Genomic DNA, 25,871 nt, shown 5'->3' on the forward strand with positions numbered 1-25,871 from the left:
AGTGAAGTTGTTCTTGTGTTTCATCTGAAGAAATGAAAGAACCACAATTGGTGGTCAGCAGCTTGCCCTTGATAACTCAGAAAGCCAGCAGCTGAATTTGAACTCGAGATATTCCAACTTCAAAGCCCTTGTATTAAACCAGCATGCTCATTTCACATTCAGGGAATGCATATGACAACAGCAAATTTATACCCGCAGTCAGCAAACTTTCTCTGGGGAAAAAAAAACAAACAAACAACACCAAAACAAAACATAAAACAACAACAAAAACAACAAAAAACACTTCCCCACACTGAGATAAATGTTTAAATATTTACAAGCCATTTACACTTCACTGTATATGTATTTTTAGTTCCACTTTAAAGATGTAAAAAAAAAAAAAATAGTCTCAGCACACAGGGCATAAAGAGCTGTATCTAGTTAAGACCTGATTTAAATAATACCAAGAGCTGGAGCACAGCCAAGTGTTGGGATCAGTATTCGGTGTGAACTAACAGATGCAACCAGAGAGGCCAGACCAGGGGATCTGCTTCAGAACAGAGACTCAGGCAATTATGCAGCAGGCCCTCTGAAAGCTGCAGGCCAGAGGAGTGAGGATTCATATGCTGTCAGCATGGGTCCAAAAGATAGCTCTGTCATCAGTGTTGAAATAGCAACTGTAGCAGACAGCTAAGAAATTCAGCCTTCAGTCTTAGACTCCAGTTTATTCTTTTTTTATTTTTTGCAGTTTATGTTTTCAGTCGGATACATCTTTGTTCAGTGTTAATGTCCCAGCTTTAAAAAATTTACTTTGGACTTTTGCCTAAAGCCAGGATGGAGCAGTGGGGATTGTGTATGCCTTCCATCCAAAAGTGAAAGGAGTCGTGAGGCACAAAGCAATTATTTTCAAGACAGTGCATTACAAGCTGGGAACAGACAATAAAAAAGACAGAAAGGAAAGAAAATAAGCTCTGTGCTTGTCTAAGCTTAGCAAGTTCAGAATGCGGCCAAGCCATCTGGAGGGCAGGAGAGGTAAGAGGACCCTGGAGAATTTCCTAAGCTGAGCGATCTGGAAAGACAAAGATACTAAGAATTCAGAGGCAAAGTCTGAGAGATCTGTGCAGGGCCAGTAGCAAATCAACAATACAAAGCAAAGTCGAGGTAAGGAAAGAAAGAGAAAGGAAAGGGAGATAAAGGGAAGGAGGAAAGGAGACTGTAAGATAGAAAGGAAGGAGGTGACAGGGAGTTTTGGTCCGGCAGTTTCATAGTGAGTGGAAAAATGGAGGTACCTAGAGACCCAATGGACACTGTTACCACTCTTCCTCTTGGCTTAAACTCACTCTGCTTCCCTTCCTTGGCATCTCCCTAGAGGGTTGTGACCAGGGTTTGGATGGGCTCAAATCCAAAGTGAGTTTTTATTTCTAGCACTGTGTTTTTGTTGTCATTTGTTTGTTTTGATTTTTGGGTTTGCTTGTTTGTTTGTCATCTCCCCAATAAAAGTAGTCTCAAGGGGGTGGGTGAGAATAGTAAATTGTGTGTCACATAAACTGAAGCACTCACAGCTGGGAGGTAGCTTTGAGAGTAGACTATTTGCTAGGAAAGCCAGAGGACCTGAGTCTGGGTCCCCAGCAGATGTCACAGGCCTGTAACCCCAGAGTAAGACTGTGGAAACAAGATGATTTTTGGAGCTTCCTGGCCATGACATCTAGACAAAACCAAAGTTCCAGGCTCAGTGGGAGAAACTGTGTGCAAAAGTAAGGTAGGGAAGTGAAGTTATCCAACATCAAAGTCAGGTTTCCATCCATGTGCACCTGCGTGGGTGAGCCACTCCCACCCCAGACACACACCAATGATAGCAACGAGAGGACAGGGAACAAAATACTTAAAGTCCAGAAAGACAAAGCTGTTCACCTAGGCATCTGTAGTCATGGAAAAGACTTTCACAAATGGTTGTGAAACAATAGTATCAAACATAAAAATGTAATAAGAATTCACCCCCAGCAGACTTTCACTAGAGGAAAAGGAAGATTCGGTTTTAGCAAAATGGCTTAGCAGATCAGGGCACTTTTCACCAAGCCAGATGATCTGAGTCCCATGCCTGGGAACATATAATGGGAATAGAAAACCAGATCCCTGGACTTGTCCTCTGGCTGTGCATGCTGTGACACACACACATACTCACCACTATCATGTACACGATAAATAATACACGTTAAAGAAAGAACAAAGACCTTTAGAAAATAGTGCCTCATGATAAAAATGTTTCTCTAGAGATAAAAATGGATGGCACAGGAAATAACATCCAGAGTTCAGTTCCCCAGCACGCAGGTAAAAGCTGGGCATGCTGGCATAGGCCTGTTACCAGCTACGGTAGGGTATGAGCAGAGAGAGTATGCCTGGGGCTTGCTTGCTGACCAGCCAGCTTAATCTGTGACCTTCACGTTCAGTTAGAGGCTCTATATCATAAACCAGAGATTGATAGAGATTGATAGAGGAAGGCAAGCCTCTGGCCTCTACGGGCATCTGAATATGCCAGCATACACACACACACACACACACACACACTCAACACATGTATAGAGATGAATGGTAACACACAGAGTATACACACACACATACACAAACAATCCCTCATACATGTTCATGTACACATACAGAAAGAAACATTAGTAGAAAAGCGTTTAGGAAGTAACATTTTAAGTTGGCAAAAAATCATCTAGGAAAAATGTATAGTTGATGTCATACTTAAGGTTTAAAACCTTAAGGTAAGGTCAAATACAGACATTCATGAAAGCATGAAATACTTTCATGTAAATATGTATAGAATGTGTGTGCTGAAAATCCAACAGCTTATGAACAAAGAGTTGCAAGAATAATGGAATGAAGCCACCAAGGCCTCACAGTACAAGACTAATATAAAATCCATTGCTTTTCAGTACAATAACAGCAAATACTTATAAATCAAAACTGTAGGTGATAATTCCATCTTTAGTAACTTGGGAAGTATGAAACATATGACAGTCTATAATGTCAGAGGAAAATACAAAAGAGAGTTCAAAGAATGCACAAATAATTGTACTTAGTTTGGGAATCAGTATTCCTTTCTTTTATTTTAGAGATGACCTTGGCTGACCTTGAACTCATAGACATCTATTTGACTCTGCCTCCTGAGTGCTGAGATTAAAGATGTGTGCCACCATGCTTGTCTGTGAATCAGCATTTTAAAGGTTTTAAGTCTCTTAAACCTTATCTATACATTCAATGTGACTAAAATCAAAATTCCAAAAGGGGTTTCATGGAGTTGATGAGCCACTTAAAAACTGAATACAGTCACACAAATCAACTGGAGCAGCTTTGGACAAGAATATACATCAAGCATCATCACTGCCTGATTTCAACGTTTAGTATAAAACTATACCATCCAAAATAGTGCAGTGGTCAGGGTAGGAAAACACACAGAGAAACCAGTGCAATAGAGCATGTAGAAACTGTAAACGGCTTTTAAGGACAACAATAACACCATGAGATTGTTGAAACAATTAAATGTCCAAATGCAAAACCAGGAGCTTCAAACATAACCTGAAAAGCATCTGAGATAGTCATAGACCTCAAGGTAAAACCCAAAATTATAGTCTCTCAGGACCAAAAGATATAAGAAAATAGTTTTATTCAACGGTTTATAGTGTTGAATTAGGCAATGAGTTCTTAGAAATAATGGCTGAACTATAAAAACGGACTTCCTCAAAGTTAAAGAAAATGTCTGTTTTATGAATGTTCTGTTCAAAAACCAACCACAGAAAGGATGAGCTGTAACCAAAACAAACAAATAAACAAACACTCATGTTCCTTATCAGTCTGTTTTTATTCTCACGTATGTAAATCCTTCAGATTTAAAATTAAAGAAAATAAAATTCTCAAAAGACATGCTCAGTTATTTCATTATAGAAAATATACACATAGTGAAAACATGAAAATAAATCCAAGACTGTTTGCCATTTAAAAACTTCAAAGTAAAAGTGCAATTGTATACAGTTATATATCAGTAAAAATTGCTAAAAGTCCTGAAGTGATGGCTCAAAGGTTAAGAGCACTGCCTGACTTTCCAGAGGACCTGGATTCAGTTACCAGAGTCTATAGGATGGCTCAAAAATGTCTGTAATTCCAGTCCCAGAAGATACAATGCCCTCTTCTGACTTCCTCTGGTACTAGGCATGTACATGGTTCCAATACATATGTGAAAGCAAAGTACTAATGCATATACAATAGATGAATCTAAAAATTAAGATTTTCATAGGAGAAGATAAACCAATTCTTACTGCAGCTTGATATTCCAAGGCTGGTTGACTTCCATGGGAGGCCTCCTCTTTTCTGAAGAGAAAGGGAAGAGGAGTGGATGGGGCTGGGGAGGCAGATGAGGGAAGACTGAGAGGACAGAAGGGAAAGAAACTAGGCTTGAGATGCAAAGTAGACTAATTTTTAAAAATTCAATTTCAAGAGTAAAAAACATAGGATTTTCAAAAAGGAATGGTTAAAATGGCCAACCATATATAGTCCCACACGGAATGATCCAGGCACCACTCTCATAGGTGCTTACCTGAGAAGTCAGAATTGTCCATGTACATTCATAGCAGCTTTATTTGTAAATAACCTCAAAAAAAAAAAAAAACCCCAAATGGCATCAAAAAACATACTGATAAAAAAATGACAACATGTGCCCACAGGGGAATGATGAACATTTAAAAAGAATGAAGAACTGAGACAAACACTGAGGTGGAGATGTATGAATACCAAAAGAATAGCATCAAGTAGAAGAAGCTGAACTGAAAGAAACCTGGACATGTTATGCTATTCCGTTCACATGAACTGTATGAATCATACAAGGCAGTGCATGCCTTCAATCTTAGTACTTAGGTGTCAGAAGCAGGAGGAGCTCTGGAAGGTAGAGGCCAGCCTGGTGTGTGCAGCAAGTTCCAAGCCAGCCAGAACTATACAGTGAGAATCTCTCTTAAAACCAAAACGATAAACTCTATGAAATGCAAACTGAAATCAGATTGGTGTTTGTGCTGGGAAGGAAGCATTGGAAAGGGGCAGAAGCGACAGGTATCGTCATCATCTTCGCTGTGGTGATATGATCACTACAGGGAGCAATGGAAATTACTCATAAATTTGGATCATTACAAACTCATTACACACAAAACTGCCAATGTCTCATCTTTGCAAGGATGTATCTAGCATCTGAACACACACACACACACTCACACTCACACACACACTCACACACGTGACATGTGTGCTATATTTCCTCTAGAAAAATGGAAAGTTTCCTTCAAAGTGGAAGAGTCTGTGACGTGTGGGGATGCTCTAGGCCCTGATAGTAGAAGTTTCTAAATCCATCTGTTCCAAGAGAGCAATATTTTTATACCCAACTCAGATGATTCTAAGAACTGAATTTTGCCCATTTTGGCCATGTATGTTTCTGAGTCATAGTATGGCATGACAGAGTCAAGGAGAGGCTATGTAACTTAGGGGAAAAAAATTCTAGTTTTGTTTTGGGGCTATATATTCTATGGCTTTAGCAAATACTGTTTTAGGCTAAAGTTGTATCTGAACACACACACACACACACACACACACACATACATACATACATACACACACATACACATGTGATATATATGCTATATTACTCCTAGAATAATGGAAAGCTTCCTTCAAAGTGGAAGAATCTGTTTCTGAGTCAAGGAGAGGCTATAAAACGTATATAATTTAAGGGGAAATTGGGGCTATACATTCTATGGCTTTAGCAAATGCTGTTTTAAAAGGTTAAAGTTATAACACTGTTCTTTTGTAGAGCAAAAATGAAGAAATAGCTGAAACAAGAAATGATCACAAGACCTGGAGAGATAGCTCATGGCTAAGAGAAATGACTGTTCTTCCAGAGGACACGAATTCAATTCTTCACATCTAGATAGCAGCTTACAACCATCTACAATTCCAGTTCCAGAGAATCTGATGTCCTCTGCTAATCTCCAATGGCACTCATGTGGTACACAGATACATGTAGGCAAACTGTCCATAAACATACAATAAAAAAATAAAAAGAAAAGAAATGTGTAAATGGTGCAGTTTGGAGATGGACCTCAGTCATAAAAATCAAGCCATGGCCTTTTAGGGATTGCGAATTCCTGCTTCCTTTCCAGTTCTATTTCTTTGCATGTTCTCAGGCATGTTTCACCTTTGAGCTCTGCACTTGAGAAGGTTTTCTACATTCTGTCTTTCATGCAGCAATAGAAGGTATACTGAGGTAGAGGAGACTGTATAAAGCATCCCCCAGGTCAGGCAGGAGGTATTGTTTAAAAGAAGAAAGGGAAGAAGGATTGCAGGTTGGTTGGGAGGCTTGGGAGGGGCAAGGCCAGTGTATATGGGTAAACAATTGAACTCACAACTTTTGATACAAAGATGTCAAACAGCTGGATCCCCACTGTTTGCTTCTTGTCCTTATCTCTGTTGAGGTGAACAGCAGCTAGCTGGTAAATGACAGCTGTCAAGGTCATCATGTTTTACACGCAGGTAATAAAGAGTAGCTTAAATTTCAGAGTGACAGCATAGCTCTTCTCATGTTCTTCTCCAGAATTTATAGATTTACTGAATTCGCAATAGATTTGCCTTCTTCTGACATATGCTGAATGCATTTAAAATGCAGTTTTCAGCGAAGACAGCTCCCTGTTGAAGGTATGCACAGCTGCCTGATGAACGCATTTGCAAAGAAATGCCCCTGATCCTAAAGCTGCAGGTAGAAAGAAAAAACAAAACAAAACAGGGCACATATCAACTTTATGTTAGAAATCAACCATATCTCAAAGCTTGAAATCAGCAGTAATGTGAAAGAAAATGCCAGCAAGGTCTGAAGGGGGAGGTGACAAACCCTCTTGTGATTTTAGTATATTTCCCACTCCTTCATTCTAACAAGAAGAGGACATAGGTGGAATGTAACAGGGACTTCAAAGCAGGTCCAGACAGGAATAGAACACTCAAAATGGCCACCAACAGGAGTAGTAGACTTACAATTGAAAACTCAAAGGAGACCCATTCTCCCATAGCCATGGGTGGTTGGGCTTCTTCCGACGCAATCCCATCCAGAATGGGGAGGTGGAATGGGAAGTTGCTTGTAAGATGAAGGTCTGTGAAAAAGACACCACTTTGAGTTTTAGATGCATCAAACTAAATAGCATAAAGATCTTCAACATTCCTTGGTGCTTTAATGAAAATGTTTACAAAGGTCTATGGAGACTTCACATCCTATATATGCCCAAGACCAAGTATGCAATCCTATTTAAAAACAGCTATTTTCTCTCTCAAATAAGTATTCCTCCTTGTGGTGCTTTGAATGAAAATAGCCCTCATAGTCTCATAGGGAATGGCATAATTGGATGTGTGCCCTGTTGGAGGAAGTGTGTCACTGGGGGTGGGTTTTGAGATTTCAGAAGCTCAAGCCAAGCCCAGTGTCACTCTTTTCCTGCTGTCTGCATATCCAGACATAGAACTCTCAGTTCCTCTCCAGCACCATGTCTGCCTGTGTGCTGCCTTGCTTCCCACATGCTGACAAAGGACTAATCCTCTGAACTGTTAGCTAGCCCAAAATAAATGCTTTCCTTTATAAGAGTTGCCATGGTCATGGCATTTATTCTCAGAAAACTAAATAAAACAAAACAAACAACAACAAAAAACAAAAACAAAAACCTGACTAAGACACTCCCCCAAATTCCTAAGCCTTCATTTTCTTTTACCAACTCATAATCTATCACCATCACTCCAAATAACTCACCAGATCATCTGTGCTATTAATTTGTAGTAACTGGGCATCCAAAGATAAGCAGGACTCCCGGCTTTTTTCCCAGTTAAAGGGCCCATGAAAGAGGTAACAGTTTTCTTTATGCCAGAGCCAATCTTGTGGACAAGGACCTAGGAAGTGTTTACATAAAATATTCGAATGAGTTCTGAGTAAAAACATTTCTTCAGTACTTGCTCAGAAAGATACCTAAATGGCCAGAGTCTTTACTTCCCATAAACATTTATGTGCATGTGTATGCATATGCGGATGCGGGTGTGGATGCGGATGTGTACCTGTATGTGTACCTGAACGTGTACCAGTATCTGTATCTGTATTAGTATCTATAACTATGGCTATATACAGCATGTGCATGCAGTGCTCTCAGAGGCTGGAAGATAGTGTCAGATCTGCTGGAACTGGATTGTTGATAGTGATGAGCGACTGTGTGGATGCCCAACCTACGTTCTCTGGAAGTGCCACCAGTACTCTTAATCACTGAGTCATATTTCCAACTCTTATTTACCTTTTATGCTTTTTTGCCCTTCCTTAAATATGTGTGTGCTAGAAAATTTACCTTTGCACAGTGGCTCACATTCTTTTGACAAGTTTGTTTAAGGGAGAATGTTGTATTTATATAAAATGAGGATTCTTAATTTCAGTGAGATTTGGGGAACTAAGATGTTCCTAGCAGCAAACTTTTATAAGGAATCAGGCAAAGCCAATCTGGGAGAAGGCAGTAGGTAAAGGTATCAATATTCACGTGCTAAGAACTCCCAGACCACCAGCATGGTCAACACCAACCTGATTGTGATGGCGATACACAAAGAACTGCCTTTTGCTCTACAGTGTGACAAACTTGGGGGAAAAGTCCTTAAAGAAAGTTACATTATCATTTAAATTTTGGATTTGGAACAAATCCACCTAATAGTTTTATACAAGCCAGCTTCATCAGAAAAACAAATATAGGCTAATATGGTGGCTGTTGCCTGAAATCCCAGCACTCAAGAGGATTTCCATGAGTTCAAGGCCAATCTGTTCTAATTACTGAGTACCAGGCCAACCTGGGCTACAGAGTGGGAATCTATCTAAAATAAACAATAAAAAAGAAAACTACAAAAACAAAGATATATATACATATATATATATATATATATATATATATATATATAATAAAGTAAGAAGATTTTTGGAATAATGAAAGCAGAAGAAAAGTTCAAAGGACACATATTAGTCTAAAGCATGCTGTGCAACATTCTTCATGATTATCCCATTACAGTTGCAAGTATAAACAAATCAGGTTTTTTGAACTAAAGAAATGATCTAGACACTTTGTCTACATTTGCCTACATTATGCCAAAGTGAGAAAGGCATGCCTCTGTATGTGGTTTTAAAACAAATTACATTATACTGTGTATGTGTATTTGTGTTTGTGTGTGTGTGAAAGAGAGAGAGAGAGAAAGGTATACCTCTACGCATGGTTTCAAAACCAACTATATTATCGTGTATGTGTGTGTGTGTGTATCTATATATGTATGTATGTATATATGTAAAAATATATCATAGAACAATATCTAGTATTACATACAAATTAATGAATATAAATATTTACCAAGTGCACAAGTTGGTGGAAATACTTTACATATGTGAGCCCATTTAAACATTATGAAATTCAGGGACAGACTTCACTAATTATCATCATTTGACAGATGAAGAAGTCAGGAATTTGCACCTATTGTTGCATGTATATTTAATGTCTGTTGATAAACCTTGGTTGCCAACTTATCTGAATCTGAAATGAACTAATTGCCAGGCTGCTGGGCATGCCTATGAGGGGAGAACTAAAATTAGTGGGGAGAACTAAACGTGAGCAACCCCTTCCTGTGTTAACACAGAGACGAGGAGGGAGAAGAAGGTTCATTGTGCTGATGAATATTCACTCTGAAGGCAAGTTTATCAATCCCATGGCTTCATTCCTTCCCTGATATTACAATCAACCTCTTCTAGCTTCCAAAATAGACTGAAAATCAGTAGCTCTTCAAGGATATTCCAGAACCTCAGTGCCATACAATGACAGGTGAGATTACCAAGCTCACTAGTTGATCAACTGCCAAATTCTCCACCCATCCAGTATGAGATAACCATTTTTGAATTCTCCAGACATAATATGTAAACCAACCCAATAAATGCCCTTTAAGTATACAGTCATTCCATTGCGTCTATTCCTCTTTAGAACCTAATACAGCCACTGTAGAACACTTCCTCTCAAATGTCTGTGTGGATGAACTAATTCAGGAAATATTCCTCTTTGGGCTCTAGACATGTTCTTTCAGGATTTAAGAGCCGACAAGCAACAGGCCATTTACATCAAGCTATATTCATAGATAAAGATTAAGAAGGGCCACCAAATCTGATGCTAGATGAGAAAATCTATTCCTTCGAAGACCCTGCATCTCCTTTGCTTCCACGTAAGTCATAACTGATTTGTTAGTAGGATAGGTAAAACCTTCCACGAATTTGAGAAAACCAGCCTCATTTTTTTCCAAATGGGATTTCAATATTATGATTTTTTATGAGGCCTTTCTTGAGGCCATATGATCAAATAATGCATCTGGGATTGCTACTAATTGGTTATGTCTAACAAATAAAGGAATAGAAAACTAGACTTATATGTCTGCCAGAAAGGGATATGTATACTCTGTCTGATCTGTTTTTCATTTCTGGCATCTCTGAGAGAGGGCTTCTCATGGTCCTGACACAGATGAGTCCCGAACAATTTTTAGGTGACAAAAATAAATTGTTTTAATACTACATCTGTGAAACAAACAACTGGTTGTGATTTTAGTTGTCTGTGTATGTAAACACTCTCATATTTGATATTTAAGCCTCCTCTTAAAAATTGGTTTGAAGTGTTAGGTCCCTTTAACTTATTGAAAAGTTCCTCCCTAGGGAAATTAAATATATGTTTGACACTAGTCAAAGGTCAATTTGTCTAACACTCAATGTTCACTTTTGCAAATTTTTATTACTGCACTTATACAGAAAATACATTTCTTTATTTATTCAATTGATCTCTTCCTGTAGCCATGTCTAAAACTTGTTATGTAGACCAGGTTGGCCTTGAACTCAGAGACCTACTTGCCTTTGTATCCCTAGTTAGGATAAAAGACATGTCCTTTCATTCTGAGCCTGAAAAGTCTTATAAACTAAGTAACTGAACATGTAACCACTCGTCATCATTATTGTTAAACTCTATCCTGCTCTTAATATTTTTGTCCATACAATGAAGAAATGGCCACTTACAGGATTATTATATATGTATTCGAAGAAACTGTACATTTAAACTGTTAGCCACAAAAGCAAGACATTGGAGAAATTTGCTTTTTACTGTTACTTAATTGCTAATCCTGAGAGTGGAGCCCTTATCGGAGCACCTTCTGAGAATGGACATGGTAGTAAAAGAGACTCCGTTACACCTAACTCTGTACTTGATTACACTGGAGAAAAGATCAATATTCCAGAAATGTAGTAGTGTCTGATGGCACAAAGGTTGTCAGCACAATCTATTCTTTCTCTGCTCCCTAGATTCTTAATCCTGTTAGACAGATGAAGCTATCTAATTTCCTATATAAACCCACTTTGCAGACCTCTTACTTTTGTTCAGTCTGAAGTATCTATCTAAGACTTCAGTCAGCTGACCTCTACTGCTTATGCTTAGACATATGTAGTGTCCATTTAGGAAGCAGGATCAGCATGAAGCTAACATAGGAGCTGGGCTAAAGAGCTGCAGTGACAGGAAGACCTCAAGGAAAGGGAGGCCAGTGACAAAGATGCATTTGGAAGGACACAATAACATGTCTGTGGCAAGAGGTGACAGTGGGACAGGATGGTGCTTCAGCCCAAACCTCAAAGCTAGAATTTAAAAGAAGGAAGAAAGCTTTATGGCCATGAGAAGCAGAGCTCCAACAATTCTGATCATTACTATGCTTGCCACGGGCTAGAGGAGAAAGGCCACTAACAGAGAGCTTGTGTAGGGCACCCTGAATGTTTGGCATATGTAGGCTGCTTCGTTAAACCTAAATAAGACTAGGCCCACCCCACCTGCCCTCCCCTGTACCTGAAGAGTTCGCAGCTCTCTGCAGGGCTTCTTGGAGGTTCTGATTCTTCTGTAGAAGCTCCTCCTGCTCTTTGGATTTCTCGCTCAGCTTCCAAGTGAGGGTGTCTATCTTTTCCTTCAGATCCCTCTGGGACTCCTCTACAGTGTGAGCAAAGTGGGAAAAAGTTCTTAAGAAGAGTTACATTAATATTTCAATTTTTCACTGTAGCACAAATATACCTGATAATTTAAGAGAAGAAAGATTCATCAGGAAGACAAACATAAGCCTAATAGGGTGGCCCTTGCCTATAATCTCTGTACCCAAAAGAGTACAGAATGAGAATCTATTTAAAACAAACAAACAAACAAACAAAGCAAAACACAAAAAATAAAAAAAAAACCTACAGGAAATGAAAACATGTTCATAAATGATAAGACATGAAGATTCTGGAGTAGTGGGAGCAGAAACTAACAAAGAAAGGGCTTACAGAAATCTAAATCAGAATGTGAACTTTCCTCATAATTTGTCTAGATCCATTATATAGTATATAAAGATAAACAAATCAGGTTTTTATACCAAAGAATTGGTGTAGACACCTTGCCTATATTATGGCAAAATGAGAAAGGCATGCCTGCATGTACTTTATTAAAATTAACACTCTCTCTCTCTCTCTCTCTCTCTCTCTCTCTCTCTCTCTCTCTCCCACTCCCTGCCCTTCCCCCTCCCCCTCTTCCTCTCTCTCTGTCTCTTTCTATTGTGTGTATATGTGTGTGTATGTATGTGTGTGTATAAAATATAATATAGCTTGTAGCAATACATACTGGGACATACAAAATTTATTGAACACAAATATTATTTGCCAGTTATTCAAACTGCTGGAAGTACTTTGCAGATGTGAACTGATTTAATCATTGTGAAACTCAGATATAAACTCCACTAATCATTTTCATTTGACAGATCAAGAAGTCAGGAATTTGAACTTAATGTTGAGTGTGCATGTAATATCTTTTGATAAACCTTTGTTGTCTACTTATTTGGATCTGGAATGGGCTAAAAGCCGGGCTGTTGGTCATGCCTGTGGGACAGTTTCAAATGAGATTATCTGAAGTGGGAAAACCTCTTCTAAATATGGACGTTCCCTTCCTAAGTCAACACAAAGACAAGGAAGAAGGGAATTTTGCTTTTTATTAATGAACATTCACTCTGTAGGCAAGTTTATCAATCCCATGGTTGCATTCCTTTACTGATACTAGAATCAGTTTCTGTTGATCTCTAAAATAGACCAAAGATCAGTAACTCTTGAAAGATATTTCAGATTTTCAGTCCAGATAATGACAGGTGTGACTCCCAGCCTTAACAACTATTGAACTGCCAAGGTTTTCATCCATCCAGTATGAGATATCCTTTGTTGGGTGATCCAGACATATTATGTAAACCAATCAAATAGAACCCCTTTTAATATATAGTCATCATGTTGTTTCTGTTCCTCTTTAGATCCCTAATACGTTCACTCTAGCACACTTCCTCTCAAACAACATTGATGGTGAACTAAAAGAGGAAATATTCCTCTGTGGGATCTAAATATGTGAGATTCAGTACATGCTAGACATTCAAGATTTGAGGGCCTACAGGGAACCTGCCACTTTCATCAAACTATTTTCATAGATAAAGATTAAGAAGGATCACCAGCTCTCACACTGAATATGAAAACTATTTTTCTGATGACCTTGCATCTCCTTAGTTTTTAAGTAAATTATACCAGATATATTAGTAGGAGAGATAAAATTTCCTTAAATTTTAGAAAACTAGCCTCATTTTTCCACATGGGATTTCAGTATTTTGATATTTTTATTAGACTTTTTCTGAAGCCATATGATCAAATTGTGCATCTGGGATCTTTACTAATCGGCTGTATCTAGCTTTAGAAGGAATGGTACACAAAACCTAGAATATCTGCCAGAAAGAATCCTGTGAGTTTTGTGTCTGCTGCACAGTTCATTTCCAGCATCTCTGACAGAGGGCTCTCCATTATCCTGACACGGAGTGACTTCCACACAATCTACAGCTGAGAAATGTAAACTGTTCACTGCTGCACCTGTGAAACAAACCATTGGTTGGGATTTTGATTGTCTGTGTTTACAAACACCTCCATCCTTAATATTTATGCCTCCTTCCTTTAAAAATTGTTTTGAAGGGTTTGGTCCCCTTAATTTATTGAAAAGTTCCTCCTCCCTAGAGAAATTAAATATATGTTTGACACTAGTCGCAGTCAATTTGTCTAAAACTGTGTTTAGTTTTGTAAATCTAAATTACTCCTTTCCTTTTGAAAGTTTCCCTCCTTCCCTCTGTCCCTTCCTCCTGCCTTCCTTCCTCCTTCTCTCTCTCTCTGTCTCTGTCTCTGTCTCTGTCTCTCTCTCTCTCTCTCTCTCTCTCATCTCTCTGTTTCTTTTCTCCTTATAGAATTGGCTAAAAATTGCTGTGTCAACAAGGTGGCATTGCACTCAGACATCTGCCTGCTTGTCTCTCTCATTAGGATTAAAGGTGTGTTCAAGCACTCTCAGCCCAAAAAAGACTTATAAAATGAGAAACTTTACATCACACCGCTTATCTTCATTATTAATAACTCTATCCTACTCTCAATATTTTTGTATATGTATATATATATATATAAATGGGTTATATATCATTATTATATAATCTGTACTCAAAGAAACTGCACATTTAAACTGTTAGCCACATAAACAAGACATTGAAGAAATGTGCTTTTGATGGGCAGGCACTTAACTGTCAGTCCTGAGAATGGAGCCCCATTTCAGCACTTCTTATGAAGGGGCGTTGCAGTGGAAGAGACTCTGTCTCTCCCAACTCTGCACTTAGAAGCACAACTCTCACTGATTACACTGCAGGAAAGCGCCACAGTGCATTACATTCTCAAATCAGGTTCTGAATCCCTTGACAGAAACCCACTTTCCAGGCTTCGTGTTTTTGTTCAGTCTGAAGTATCCACCTAAGTCTTCAGTGAGCTGACTGATATCATTTGTATTCAGATAGCTGAAGTGCCCATTTAAGAACCAGGGTCAGAATGAAGCTAACACAGGAGCTGAGTTAAAGAACTACAGTGACACGAAGACCCTAAGGAAAGGAGAGCAAGTGATGCATTTGGAAGGACACAATAACATATCTGTGGCAAGAGGTGGCAATAGAACAGGTTGGTGCTTCAACTCAAACCTCAAAGCTAGAATTTGAAAGGAAGAAGGGAGAAAACTTTATGGCCATGAGAAACAGAGCTTCAACAGTTCTGATCATTACCAGGCCTCCCATGGGCTAGGGTGGAAATGGCACTCACAGAGAAGCTGTGTTTAGGGCACACTGAATGCTTGTCATTTCTGTGCTGTGGTGGATTTGTTAAACCTAATTGAGACTGGGCCCACCCCACCTGCCCTCCCCTGTACCTGAAGAGTTCGCAGCTCTCTGCAGGGCTTCTTGGAGGTTCTGATTCTTCTGCAGAAGCTCCTCCTGCTCTTTGGATTTCTCATTCAGCTTCCAGGTGAGGGTGTCTATCTTTCCCTTCAATTCCCTCTGAGACTCCTCTACAGTGTGAGCAAAGTGGGAAAGTTCTTAAGAAGAGTTACATTAATATTTCAGTTTTCACTGTAGCACAGATATACCTGGTAATTTTAGAGATGCAAGCTTCATCAGGAAGACAAACGTAAGTCTAATGAGGTGACTCTTGCCTGACATCTCAGATGTCAAGAGACTAAGGCATCAGGATTTTCATGAGTTCAAGAGTAATCTGATCTAAATAATGATTCCCAGGCCAATCAGGGAATCATTCTAAAGAATCTTTCTAAAACAAATAAATAAACAAAGAAAAATCAAGCAAAACAAAACACAAAAAAAATCAAAGAAACCTACAGGAAATGAAACGTGTATAAATAATAAAGTAGGAAGATTCTAGAGTAGTGAGAGCAGAAACAAAAGTAGAAATGGCATACAGAAATCTAAAGCAGAATGTGAGCCTTCCTCATAATTTGTCTAGATCCATCAGAGTATATAAAGATAAACAAATCAAGATTTTGGGCCAAAGAATTGGTCTAGACACTTCGCCTTTATTATGGCAAAGTGAGAAAGGCATGCCTGTATTTACTGTATTAAAGTCAACTCTCTCTCTCCATCTCTCTCTCTCTCAAATTTTTGTGTGTGTATCCTACTCTGAGTGTATTGTGTGTATATAAAATATAATATAGTGTGTAGCAATACATACTATTACATACAACATTTAATAAACACAAATATTATTTACCAATTGCTCAAACTGCATTTGGAAGGATGCAATAACATATCTCTTGTAAGAGGTGACAATGGGACAGGATGATGCTTCAGCCTAAACCTCAAAGCTAGAAGGAAGGAAACTTTATGGCCATGAGAAACAGAACTCCAACAATTCCTATCATTACCAGGTTTCCCTTGGGTTAGGGTGGAAATGTCCCTAGCAGAGAAGCTGTGTAGGGCACTCTGAATGCTTGTCATATGTGGGGTGTGGTAGATTTGCTAAACCTAATTAAGACTGGGCTGAATACCCACCAGTCCTCCCCTGTACCTGAAGAGTTCGCAGCTCTCTGTAGAGCTTCCTGGAGGTTTTGAATCTTCTGCAGAAGCTCTTCCTGCTCTTTGGATTTCTTGTTTAGCTTCCAGGTGAGGGTGTCTATCTTTTCCTTCAGTTCCTTCTTTGACTCCTTTGAAGCATTTTTTACCTTCTGCTGGGCTAGCATCTGCCCTTCCAGGATATGATCCTGCTGAGTAAGGTTTGCTTGGTATTGCTTTAAGAGATCAGATGCCTGGAGTACTAAAGCAGAGAGAATTAAGAGTCAGTCTAACCTGTCCAATGCTGCCCCTGGATGCCGACGAAATTAAGACACCAACTCAAACTATCTTTCTTGACAACAGATGAGTATTGACAGAAGTGTTTTGTGAACTTAAACAATGATAGAGGATTAAATGCACTTCAGTGACTTCTGAGAAATGGCCCACATTTATTCAAAATTCATGGAGTTATATGTCATTCAACTGTGTTTTTCAAAATTTCAATTTTACTAGTGACCATGCAGATATTTCTGAATAAAAAAATTGCCATGGTTCTGTGTTTTCTTGAGAGATTATAGTATAGCCTAGAGGCAGAGCAGTGAGGGATCGATATCTAGCTTAGTGGCATAGGGAGGGGGGTTGAGATGTAGCTCAGGCAGAGCAATGAGGAGTTGTGATATCCCTCAGTGGCAGAGGACTTGGTCAGCATGCAGAATGCACAAGCTATATTTAGCTTGAAAATAATAAGATAGAGACAATGGGTGAATGAATGAAATCTCACCCTAGCTTGAGGAGCTATTGGCAATTGTCAGATCCTGGGAAGGAAGAGTCAGTTTTGTTTATGGATGTGACCCCTGTGAGGTTACCCATGCTCCAGCAGAGGGCTCTATACCATATACATATAGGCAGAATTAAGTAGAGTCAATGGGCTTAAAAAGATAAACCAGTATAGAAAGCCTTATTGGGGTTCCTCCTGGCAGAAACTTGACATCGACCAAGGTGAAGTTCCTCTCCCAGCCTTTGAGTGGGAACTCCTGTGTTAGTCATAATCCCCTCCACCTGGGGTGGAGTTCTCAGACCAAGGTGAAGCCTATTGTTCTTCAAGGACTTGCAGTTTCCTGAGAAACACTAGCCACCTGCAGAGCAACTGAACCGGTTCTGAGGAGAAGGTTCCAGCCTTTCGGTGGAAGGGTTTCTCCTCTCTGCCCCCCCACCCCCCACCCCCCGCCTGTATATTTGGGGTCCTCCATTAAACTTTGAGTTCTTGAATAGCAGGTGCTGTCTTGGTCTCCATCTCTTTTTGCTGCCTTCCCATATATCCCCAGCTTCCCTTCCAGGTAACCTGTTGGATGTAACTGTGGGCAGTTACAAACCAGAAGAAATTCAGAAAAAAATTCAGAGGAAAGGGGGCTGGGTGGGTGGGAAGGAATTGAAATGAAATGAAAAAAATGTGGATGTGTTTGATCAAAATGCATTATGTATGTGTTTGAAATTCCCCAAAACATAAAATTATAAAATAAAAAAATGATAAGGTAATGATAAGGTAAGAAATACTATAATGGGATAAATAAAATATTGGCAGTCTGTAGTAGTCACCTTTTCTCTAGACTCTGACTCATGGAAGAAATTGCCATTAGCGATTTATTCAGCTTAATTTCTCTGTAGCTCCTCCCACTGTCTACACTGCCAGACTTCCTCATTTTATTTAGGAACTTTGACATTTGTTTTTGTTTTCGAGACAACCACCCATGAAATATTTATAAATTTCTGTATGTTGGCAGTGAGAGTAATTTTTTTCTTCTTCTTGTTTTTTCACCACAGAAAGGCTTAGGAGGGTGGAGATGAAATGAATGTTGTGTAATCGAACAGATTTGAACAACTCTGTTCTAGGATCTCAGCACTCTTCCAGTGCCAGTGAGGGACTGCTGACTTTGTCTCTTGGCCAAATCTGAGCCTGCTGGATGGCGACGGACACCTCAAAGGAAGATTCTTTTGAGTGCTGCCATCGAGTAGGATCCCCTGCCCTGAACCATCATTAGGAGAGGCCTCGAGTTCCCGCAAACCCCTTCCCCCTATTACAAGGACTTAGATATCTTAGACACATGGGAAGCAAATGGTATTTTTGAGTCCTTATATCTTAGACCTGGCTGGTGGAACGATTCAAACCTGCAACCTGATCACGATGGCTGATGCAGGGAAAATAATGCCTTTCCTTCTCAGCCAGTCTTCTCCTTATTCTCACTTATTCTTTTTCCCATTCAGCATCTCCTTTCCCGCATGTTATAAACTTAAAATAAATTTTGCTGTCGGTGTTTTACTTATTTTAAGGGGGCCATTATGATTCTTAAAATTTAATCAGATCTGTCTAAACAAAAGTAAATGGGATTTCTTTTCCTCTTGAGTTCTCAGATGGCCCTATGTATTAGAAACTTCAAGTTATTACCAAATTATTCTAAGATGTAACTAAGCTTGTCCATGAAATTATGAAGCAAAGCAAAAACATTATACTGTTTACAGAAATTTACAAAGAGTGAATAGTCTCCATCCTATTTCCCTCTCTAATGGAGGAATGAGCACAGTATACTCACTAATACTCAAAGATTTAGCCTAAAACAAATGTAAAGGTAGAGTGATCTGAGTTGTTATGTGCTGTGTTCATAACCCTCATTTCCCACCTCCAGTTCCCTATTTTGACACTTACATTGTGTCCACTGTACAATAAGGGTCACTGATAACACCAGGCAAAGGATGACCAGAGTCATAGCAACAGGGCACCACCATGGGGAGGAAAGCAAATGCAGACCTGCAGGGAAGGAGAATCAGAAAATTGGAAAAGGCTCTGAATCCTGTCTGTGTCTATACTTTAGCACCTCGGTCCCAATCCCACTGGCTCTGCTCCTGTGCTTATGCAACAATGGATGATTATATGGAACTGAAGTAAATCACTTATGGTCTTACATGGGAGAATAGTAACAGTTGGGATTCATGAGGTATAGACACTTAACACCTCATCCTGAAGTTTGTACTTCATCTATTCTAGGATGTAACTAGACTCCTCCCTGAAATTATGAAACAAAACAAAAACATTCTACTGTGAATAGTGCTTTATACTTCATCTATTCTATACATAATGTCCTTCTAAGACTTCTCAACATAGCCTTACCACTTCATCTACTATGCAGAAGGAGCCATAATGGGACAAGCTACTAACTAGCTGGTGGTCTTCCTGAGATGGCCTGCTTCAGGTTATATAATCTTCAACAGGTTCACTCTTATTTGGCAAGGCCATAAGAAAATTCATTTTAGGAAAAATTCCTGCTGCTAATATGATTTTCCTGTTATTATTAAACATATATAACAGTAACTGGATATTAGCCTACCCCTTCGGAGCAGATCTCTACAGATCTATGAAGATGTACTGTCTGGTAGTGGTATATAGACAAATAGATGAGTTCTTAAGTCTTAATGATGATCTTATAAGAATTCCTAAAATTATATCAGTGACTATTAAGCTCTTTTATAGTGAGGCTGGTATTAGATCCTTTACTGATAATCAAAACTGAAATGAGAACTCTGCCAGTCTCCCAAATGTCACCAGTTAATTGCTGTTAGATAGTAACTAGACTTAATGAGGGCAAAGAAATGAGAAGCAGATAAAGGAGATAGAGGAGAAGTTTTCCCCTTAGAAGAATTTTTTCCCTTACTAGAACCTTTTGCTTTTCCCTGCTTAGAGTATTTTTCCCCTTTTCTTGCTTAGGATCTTTCTGCTTTTCCTCTTAGATAGCTTTTATAAGAAACTTTTTACAACTTAGTAATAAACACTATAATCACTTTTCTAAGTGTCCTTTTTTCTTCCTGCTTCTGATTAGCAGGCTGAACGTTAGAGCCCAGCAGTCCCTGCTGAGAGAGAACAAAGGCCAGATTACTTAATGCTCTGCTGTTAGGCTACAGATGTTAATCACCTAAACCAGCAGGTTTCTGCCCTCAGAAAGAGCGAGAAAGTTTTAAGGGTATTTTTTTTAAGAAGTTGCCGTCAGCAATTCAGTACAGTTAGAGAGCTAGAGCCACCTGAGACCCTCACACTTTAAAGCCACCACCAGCATCCTACTCAGTGTCCTCACCACTAGGGCTGGGAGGCTCCCAGCATTTAAATATACATACACACAGGGGGTTGGGGTTAGTCTTGTGCACCTTGCATTCAGATGCTGAGTTCTGTGCTCCAATATCAGGTTGTAATCTGGACATGGGGATTGTGTTGACCAATGTGTGGCAAAGAATGCTCCCTGATAATCTCTGATTTGATAATAACAGCTTGTGGCCTGTGATTGGGCAGGGGAGAGAGAAAGGTTGGACTAGAGATCAAGTAGAGGTGGTCTCAGGTAGGAACCTTGAGAAGAAGGAAGAAGTGGAGGAGAGGAGAAGGAGGTAGTCATTAGGTGGGATGGACCAGGAGCTCATGGCCAAGAGAAGTTTGCTCTGAGGCCAGGCAATTATAACTGAAGATGCCCAAGAGAGATTAATTTGGTGAGTCATGGGGTTTTAAGAGCACGGAAGGATTAGTATAAATCAGAATCAATGCACCTATAGCTTATTAATAAATTACAGTATTTCTGTGTCATTTTTCTGGGTGCAAACATGCACAAGTGAGATAGAATCCTCCAGTAGATATTAAAAAGCAAAATGGGGATAACAAAACCCCAATAAATAAATTTACTTTTACACAGGTTCTCATAAGTAACATTATATAAGCCATTGTCAGACATTAAGCAAAATACTTCAGTCAGTGACCTAAGATTGCCTCAAGAAATTTTATGCCTAATATTGTACCATTCAGCTTTCATTGCCTCAGAACTGTAGTTATTGACCAAAGGAAATTAGGAATAAAAGCTTCATAAGTGCTTGGCTTCTAGGGAAAGCTGCCTTACACTTACATTAGGTGTGGCCTATTATCCCTGGAGGAAAAGCTGCCTTGTTTATGAAAACAAGTCATGCAGCTCTCAGACATGTGATTGTTCAGTTACGTGTCCCAGCACTGAATAACCGCAGCTATTACAGATCCGAGAGGAAAACACACACAATGTATTTGGTTTCCTCTCCTTATAAGATAAGCAGAGCACTGAAGTTATTCTCTCCACATCAAGAAGAAACTGAAAGCATCATTTTCACTAACTTGATAACACATGTGTAATAAAAGCTTACAATACAGATCATTGGGTTTTCTGTTGTTCTTGCTCAAGATAGTGTTTACTTTGTAATCCAGGCTTCCCTGGAGATCGCTAGGTAGCCCAGGCTGGCCTTAGGGAGTCCTCTAGCCTCAGCCTCCCCAGTATTGGGATATCAGGCATGCTTGAAGTATTATTATATTATCAAGCTTTCAGTGTGAATGTGGTAAGGGTCCAAGTTAACAAAAGGTCAAACATGTTCAGAGTTCTCTTGTGTTAGTTTGTGTTAGAATCAACAGATGATACAAAAAGACGGAAATTCTAACAGGGAGAAATAAGCTCATTCTCTGGCTGAAGGATTTCTGACTCTGCACATGTGGTGAGCTGGCAGATAATAGAAGACAGTAATATCTCTTATAAGCAGTTGCCTTACCCTGACATCTGGCATCAAGTATCTGTGTGTAAAAATCTTTCCCCTTCCCACCCTGGTATTCACCACACATTGTATGCCCACAACTCTTGAATGAAAACACCAACTGCTTGAGCTGCCACGTGAAAGGAAGACACAAGCTCCTTCATGTCATTCCAGGAGTAGGAAGAGACCGTTGGCTTTCTAGTCAGAAAACAACCGTTAGTCAATCAATAAAGATTTGTATACTAACTTCAGGGCAAAATTTTTGCCATTCACAGTATGTAACTAATCTAACCAGGGCTCTTAAAGAAGAATTAATCATGTTTATGGAAAAGGTCAAGTAAAAACAACATTTATTGCACAAATAATGAATGAATGGTTGAGCAAATTAACAACTGGCATTAGTTCCAAGATCCACCACTGAACACCAGCGCTTCCTCGCACCAAGCTAGCTCATTGGCTGCTGGGTCTAGTACTAAGCCCCAGCACTGTCTTGACTCTGACTAGTTCAGCCACTCAGATGGCAAATCATACCACACTTACCCTTCTCCTACCCACTGAAAGATTTCAGGCTTATTTACAGACACAATCTGTCTTTCTTCCTCTTCTTATAATTTGTTCCTTTTTTTTAGTTGTGTCAGGGTTTCTCTGTATATCCCTGGCTGTCCTGAAGCTCACTCTGTAGAGCAGACTGACCTGCCCCTGCCTCCCAAGACTAAAGGTGTGCACCACCACCACCTGGACGTTTTCTCTTAATTTTATAAAATAAAAGATATTTTATCTGTACTTGTCTTAATAGAAGTAAGTTATCAATTAAACCCAATTTGTTGTAACAGTCAAATACAAACTACAATTGTTTTCAAAGCAACAATGGGCAAGAAAGTCTAACATATCCTTGGCCGTACTAAATATACCAAATTTGCTTCAGATAATTCACAAAGCACTTCAGATGTTTGCAGCACTTCAGCAACACAGATAAAAACAATTCCAGTGTGCTCTGAATGAATACATTTTCTATTTTTTACAGACTAGATTCTTTATACATAGGAATCTGGTATGATTTTGGCTCTACTCTGTACAATTCAGGGAAACTGAGTGACTTGATTACTCCTCATGATTCTGAGTTAACTTTCTGTAGAAGGCAGATAACATCAGTACTGCAATTTAGAGAAGACATTAATTTAAAGCCATAGCAAGGAGAACAGCTTACACTAAAGATGTTATATCAGCTAGTTATTATCTTGAATCCTACTTGCTACTAAATAAATAAATAAATCCTACTAAATAAATGGTATTAGTCCCTTGTATTTTCTGATATTTGAATGTCCTTTGCCTTCTAACCACATTCTTCAGTACATTTAATTTATATTTCTGAGCTAAGCATAGCATCCTGTCTCTATAAGCATCCACCCACCCCTGTTACCTTTAGGCTTCTTGCCACATGACTTCTGATCAGGCTGGTCACTTGCAGGCTTCATCTTGTCATCAAAAGTCATTTCCAAATTCATGCCAAGAATGGAAAACTTAAACAGTCGAGAACCTCAGCCAACTGCCAGTGTTCGAGCTTCTGGTGCAGTTTAAATAGCCGCTCTTATCTAGCAGAGGATGACTCAACCGTCTGTCGAAGGAGGAAGGGAAGCTTTGCTTCATTTTGGAAAGTTGGCTAACACGAATTCTTAGGTTGAGTCTCTTGTGGGCGGGGAAAATGGCAATTCCAGTCGTGCTTCATGACCTTTCACTAAGAAGCAGACAGCAGGGGAAAGAGGAGCACTGTTCACAACTATAGGAAAGATACTGTAGACAAATCAGATAAGGGCTTGGAACTCAAAGAAGCACATTCCTCAAGTTAGGAATGTGATTTGACCAGATGGTTTGACTTCGTTGTTCACATTTCTCTGTTTGCTGATTCACCGGGGCAGATTGTCGCTATATGGTGTCTTTTTATAAGCAGTATGTTTTACTTTTAATAGTTTTAATGGGCAATCAGAAGTGTAACATAAGTCGTGTAGGATTCCCATTCCTAGCCCTGAGTGCTGGAGTTAGTAGAAGTCTTGCTCATAGAGACTTTAAACAGCAACAGCATACCAGTAGAAATAGCTAGGGTTAAGTCTTAGATCTTTCTCAGGGTCGGTCATCCTGGGAAATATTTATGTTGAATCTATATATGTGTCTGGGGTTTGAGGATAATGTATGTTTGATAATGTTTCAGTAGCCAGGTTTAGTGGCGTTAAACTTTAATCCAGCACTTGGCTCAGGTAATGTTTCAATAGAAACTTAGATGTTGTGAAAAATGACAAGTTTTGTAGTTGGAAAATAAATGTCAGAATTAATAGTTAAAACTACAATTGATTGTAATAGCCAGGATAGTTATGATGACCAGAAAAGAGTATGTTTTACTCTGGCCAGTGCCTGGGCTTTTGTACCTATACACCATGAAAAGATATGTCTCTTTGACATTACTTATACTTTTTAACGCGCGTGTGTGTGTGTGTGTGTGTGTGTGTGTGCTTGCTTGTATGTGTACAAAACACATGTGCAAGTGGAGGTCAGAGTGCAAATCAGGTATTGGTAGGCCCTGGTCTCTTATTGGCCAATACATGCTCCAGGCTAGCTGATCTGAAAGATTCCAGATTCTCTCCTATCTCTGCCCTCCATCTCACAGTAGGAGTGCTGAGATTACAGACAGGTGTTTGTTTTTGTAAAAGTAAACCTCTGTCTACTAACCTTTTTTGTTTGTTTGTTTGTTTTTTTGTTTCTCAGTTTGAGTATACAAGACTCTATGATGGCTGAATTTTGTTTTAAACCACTGAGAGGAAAAAGTGGTAGGGAAAAGGGGATAGATAAAAGAAGAATCTGTAAAGTATTTAGGAAGTTACATAGGAAAACCCACCAACATTGACAGTGTGCTTAGGACACCATGTTCCTCCTCTATGCCAAGCCTGATGTTTTCCTTTTTCTTACATAGGATATGTAGCACAAGCTAAATCCAACTTATTTGCCGCTTAAAGTTTTCTTCTCACAGTTCACAAAACAACCCAAACACAGAGCCAACACCAGCTTATCACAGATCAGCATTTTAAAATCCAATGCCTCCTCTTACCTCTTACCTACTGTCTGTTTCTTTGCTGGGGAGTAAGTTCTAGGAAATGAAGTCCTGAATGGATATATTCCTTAATTTCCAAAGTGGCCTTTTAATTTTTGCTTTTGCTGAGATTGAGTAGAATCTCAGGAAATTTCTTATAATGATGATTTCAGGAACACTGAAATCACACTACAATGAGAATGACACTTTAATATTCCTACAGTGACTCAGTTATCTCAGAGACCATTCATATCACACAATGCAAACTATCCAATGACTGCTGTTTTACCTCTTTTAGATGTACTGCTTGATATGGCATCAAGTACATTCACACGTTGTACAGCTATCGCCACTATCCATTTCTGCGATGTTACCATCTTTTCTCTTGAAAACATTCTCTTTTTTATTATATTCTATATATTCTTTATTTACATTTCAAATGATTTCCCCTTTCCTGAAGAAAACATTCTCACTAACAGTTCTTGTAATGGTTCATTCTACACCTTGTCTAGTCTGGACTGGGTGCCCCCCAGTGTTTGGGGGGTAGAGGTTATGTTATGCAGCTATTTCCTTGGAATTGAAGCATGTATTTATGGATGAAGTAGGGAGACTCATAAGATGCCAGTAATTACATGTAATGGATGTTCAAAGTCATAAGTTTCATAAATCCCCCTTTGCAATGTCATAAATACAACTGACAAATGAAATTTCATAAGAAGACTCTTCA

General features: G+C 39.1%; 1 protein-coding gene across 3 annotated transcripts; it reads right to left on the minus strand.

Annotated features, from left to right (window-relative positions):
- Positions 1-3,822: 3,822 nt before the first annotated feature.
- On the minus strand, positions 3,823-23,649 carry Olr1 (oxidized low density lipoprotein receptor 1). 3 transcript variants are annotated; one of them, XM_052175010.1, is made up of 8 exons: positions 23,486-23,648; positions 19,190-19,291; positions 16,505-16,750; positions 15,357-15,494; positions 11,925-12,062; positions 7,805-7,941; positions 7,045-7,160; positions 3,823-6,766 (listed from the first exon to the last, which is right to left on the minus strand). In XM_052175010.1, the coding sequence occupies exons 1-8, from the start codon at positions 23,568-23,570 to the stop codon at positions 6,622-6,624; spliced, it is 1,107 nt and encodes a 368-aa protein (XP_052030970.1). In that variant the 5' UTR covers positions 23,571-23,648; the 3' UTR covers positions 3,823-6,621. The 3 variants fall into 3 exon arrangements, with proteins under 3 accessions (XP_052030970.1, XP_052030972.1, XP_052030971.1); XM_052175012.1 differs by lacking the exon at positions 15,357-15,494 and having other exon boundaries at positions 23,486-23,649; XM_052175011.1 differs by lacking the exon at positions 11,925-12,062 and having other exon boundaries at positions 23,486-23,649.
- Positions 23,650-25,871: the final 2,222 nt, after the last annotated feature.

The sequence above is a fragment of the Apodemus sylvaticus genome, chromosome 2 (assembly GCF_947179515.1).
Source record: "Apodemus sylvaticus chromosome 2, mApoSyl1.1, whole genome shotgun sequence".
NCBI classification, from domain to species: domain Eukaryota; kingdom Metazoa; phylum Chordata; class Mammalia; order Rodentia; family Muridae; genus Apodemus; species Apodemus sylvaticus.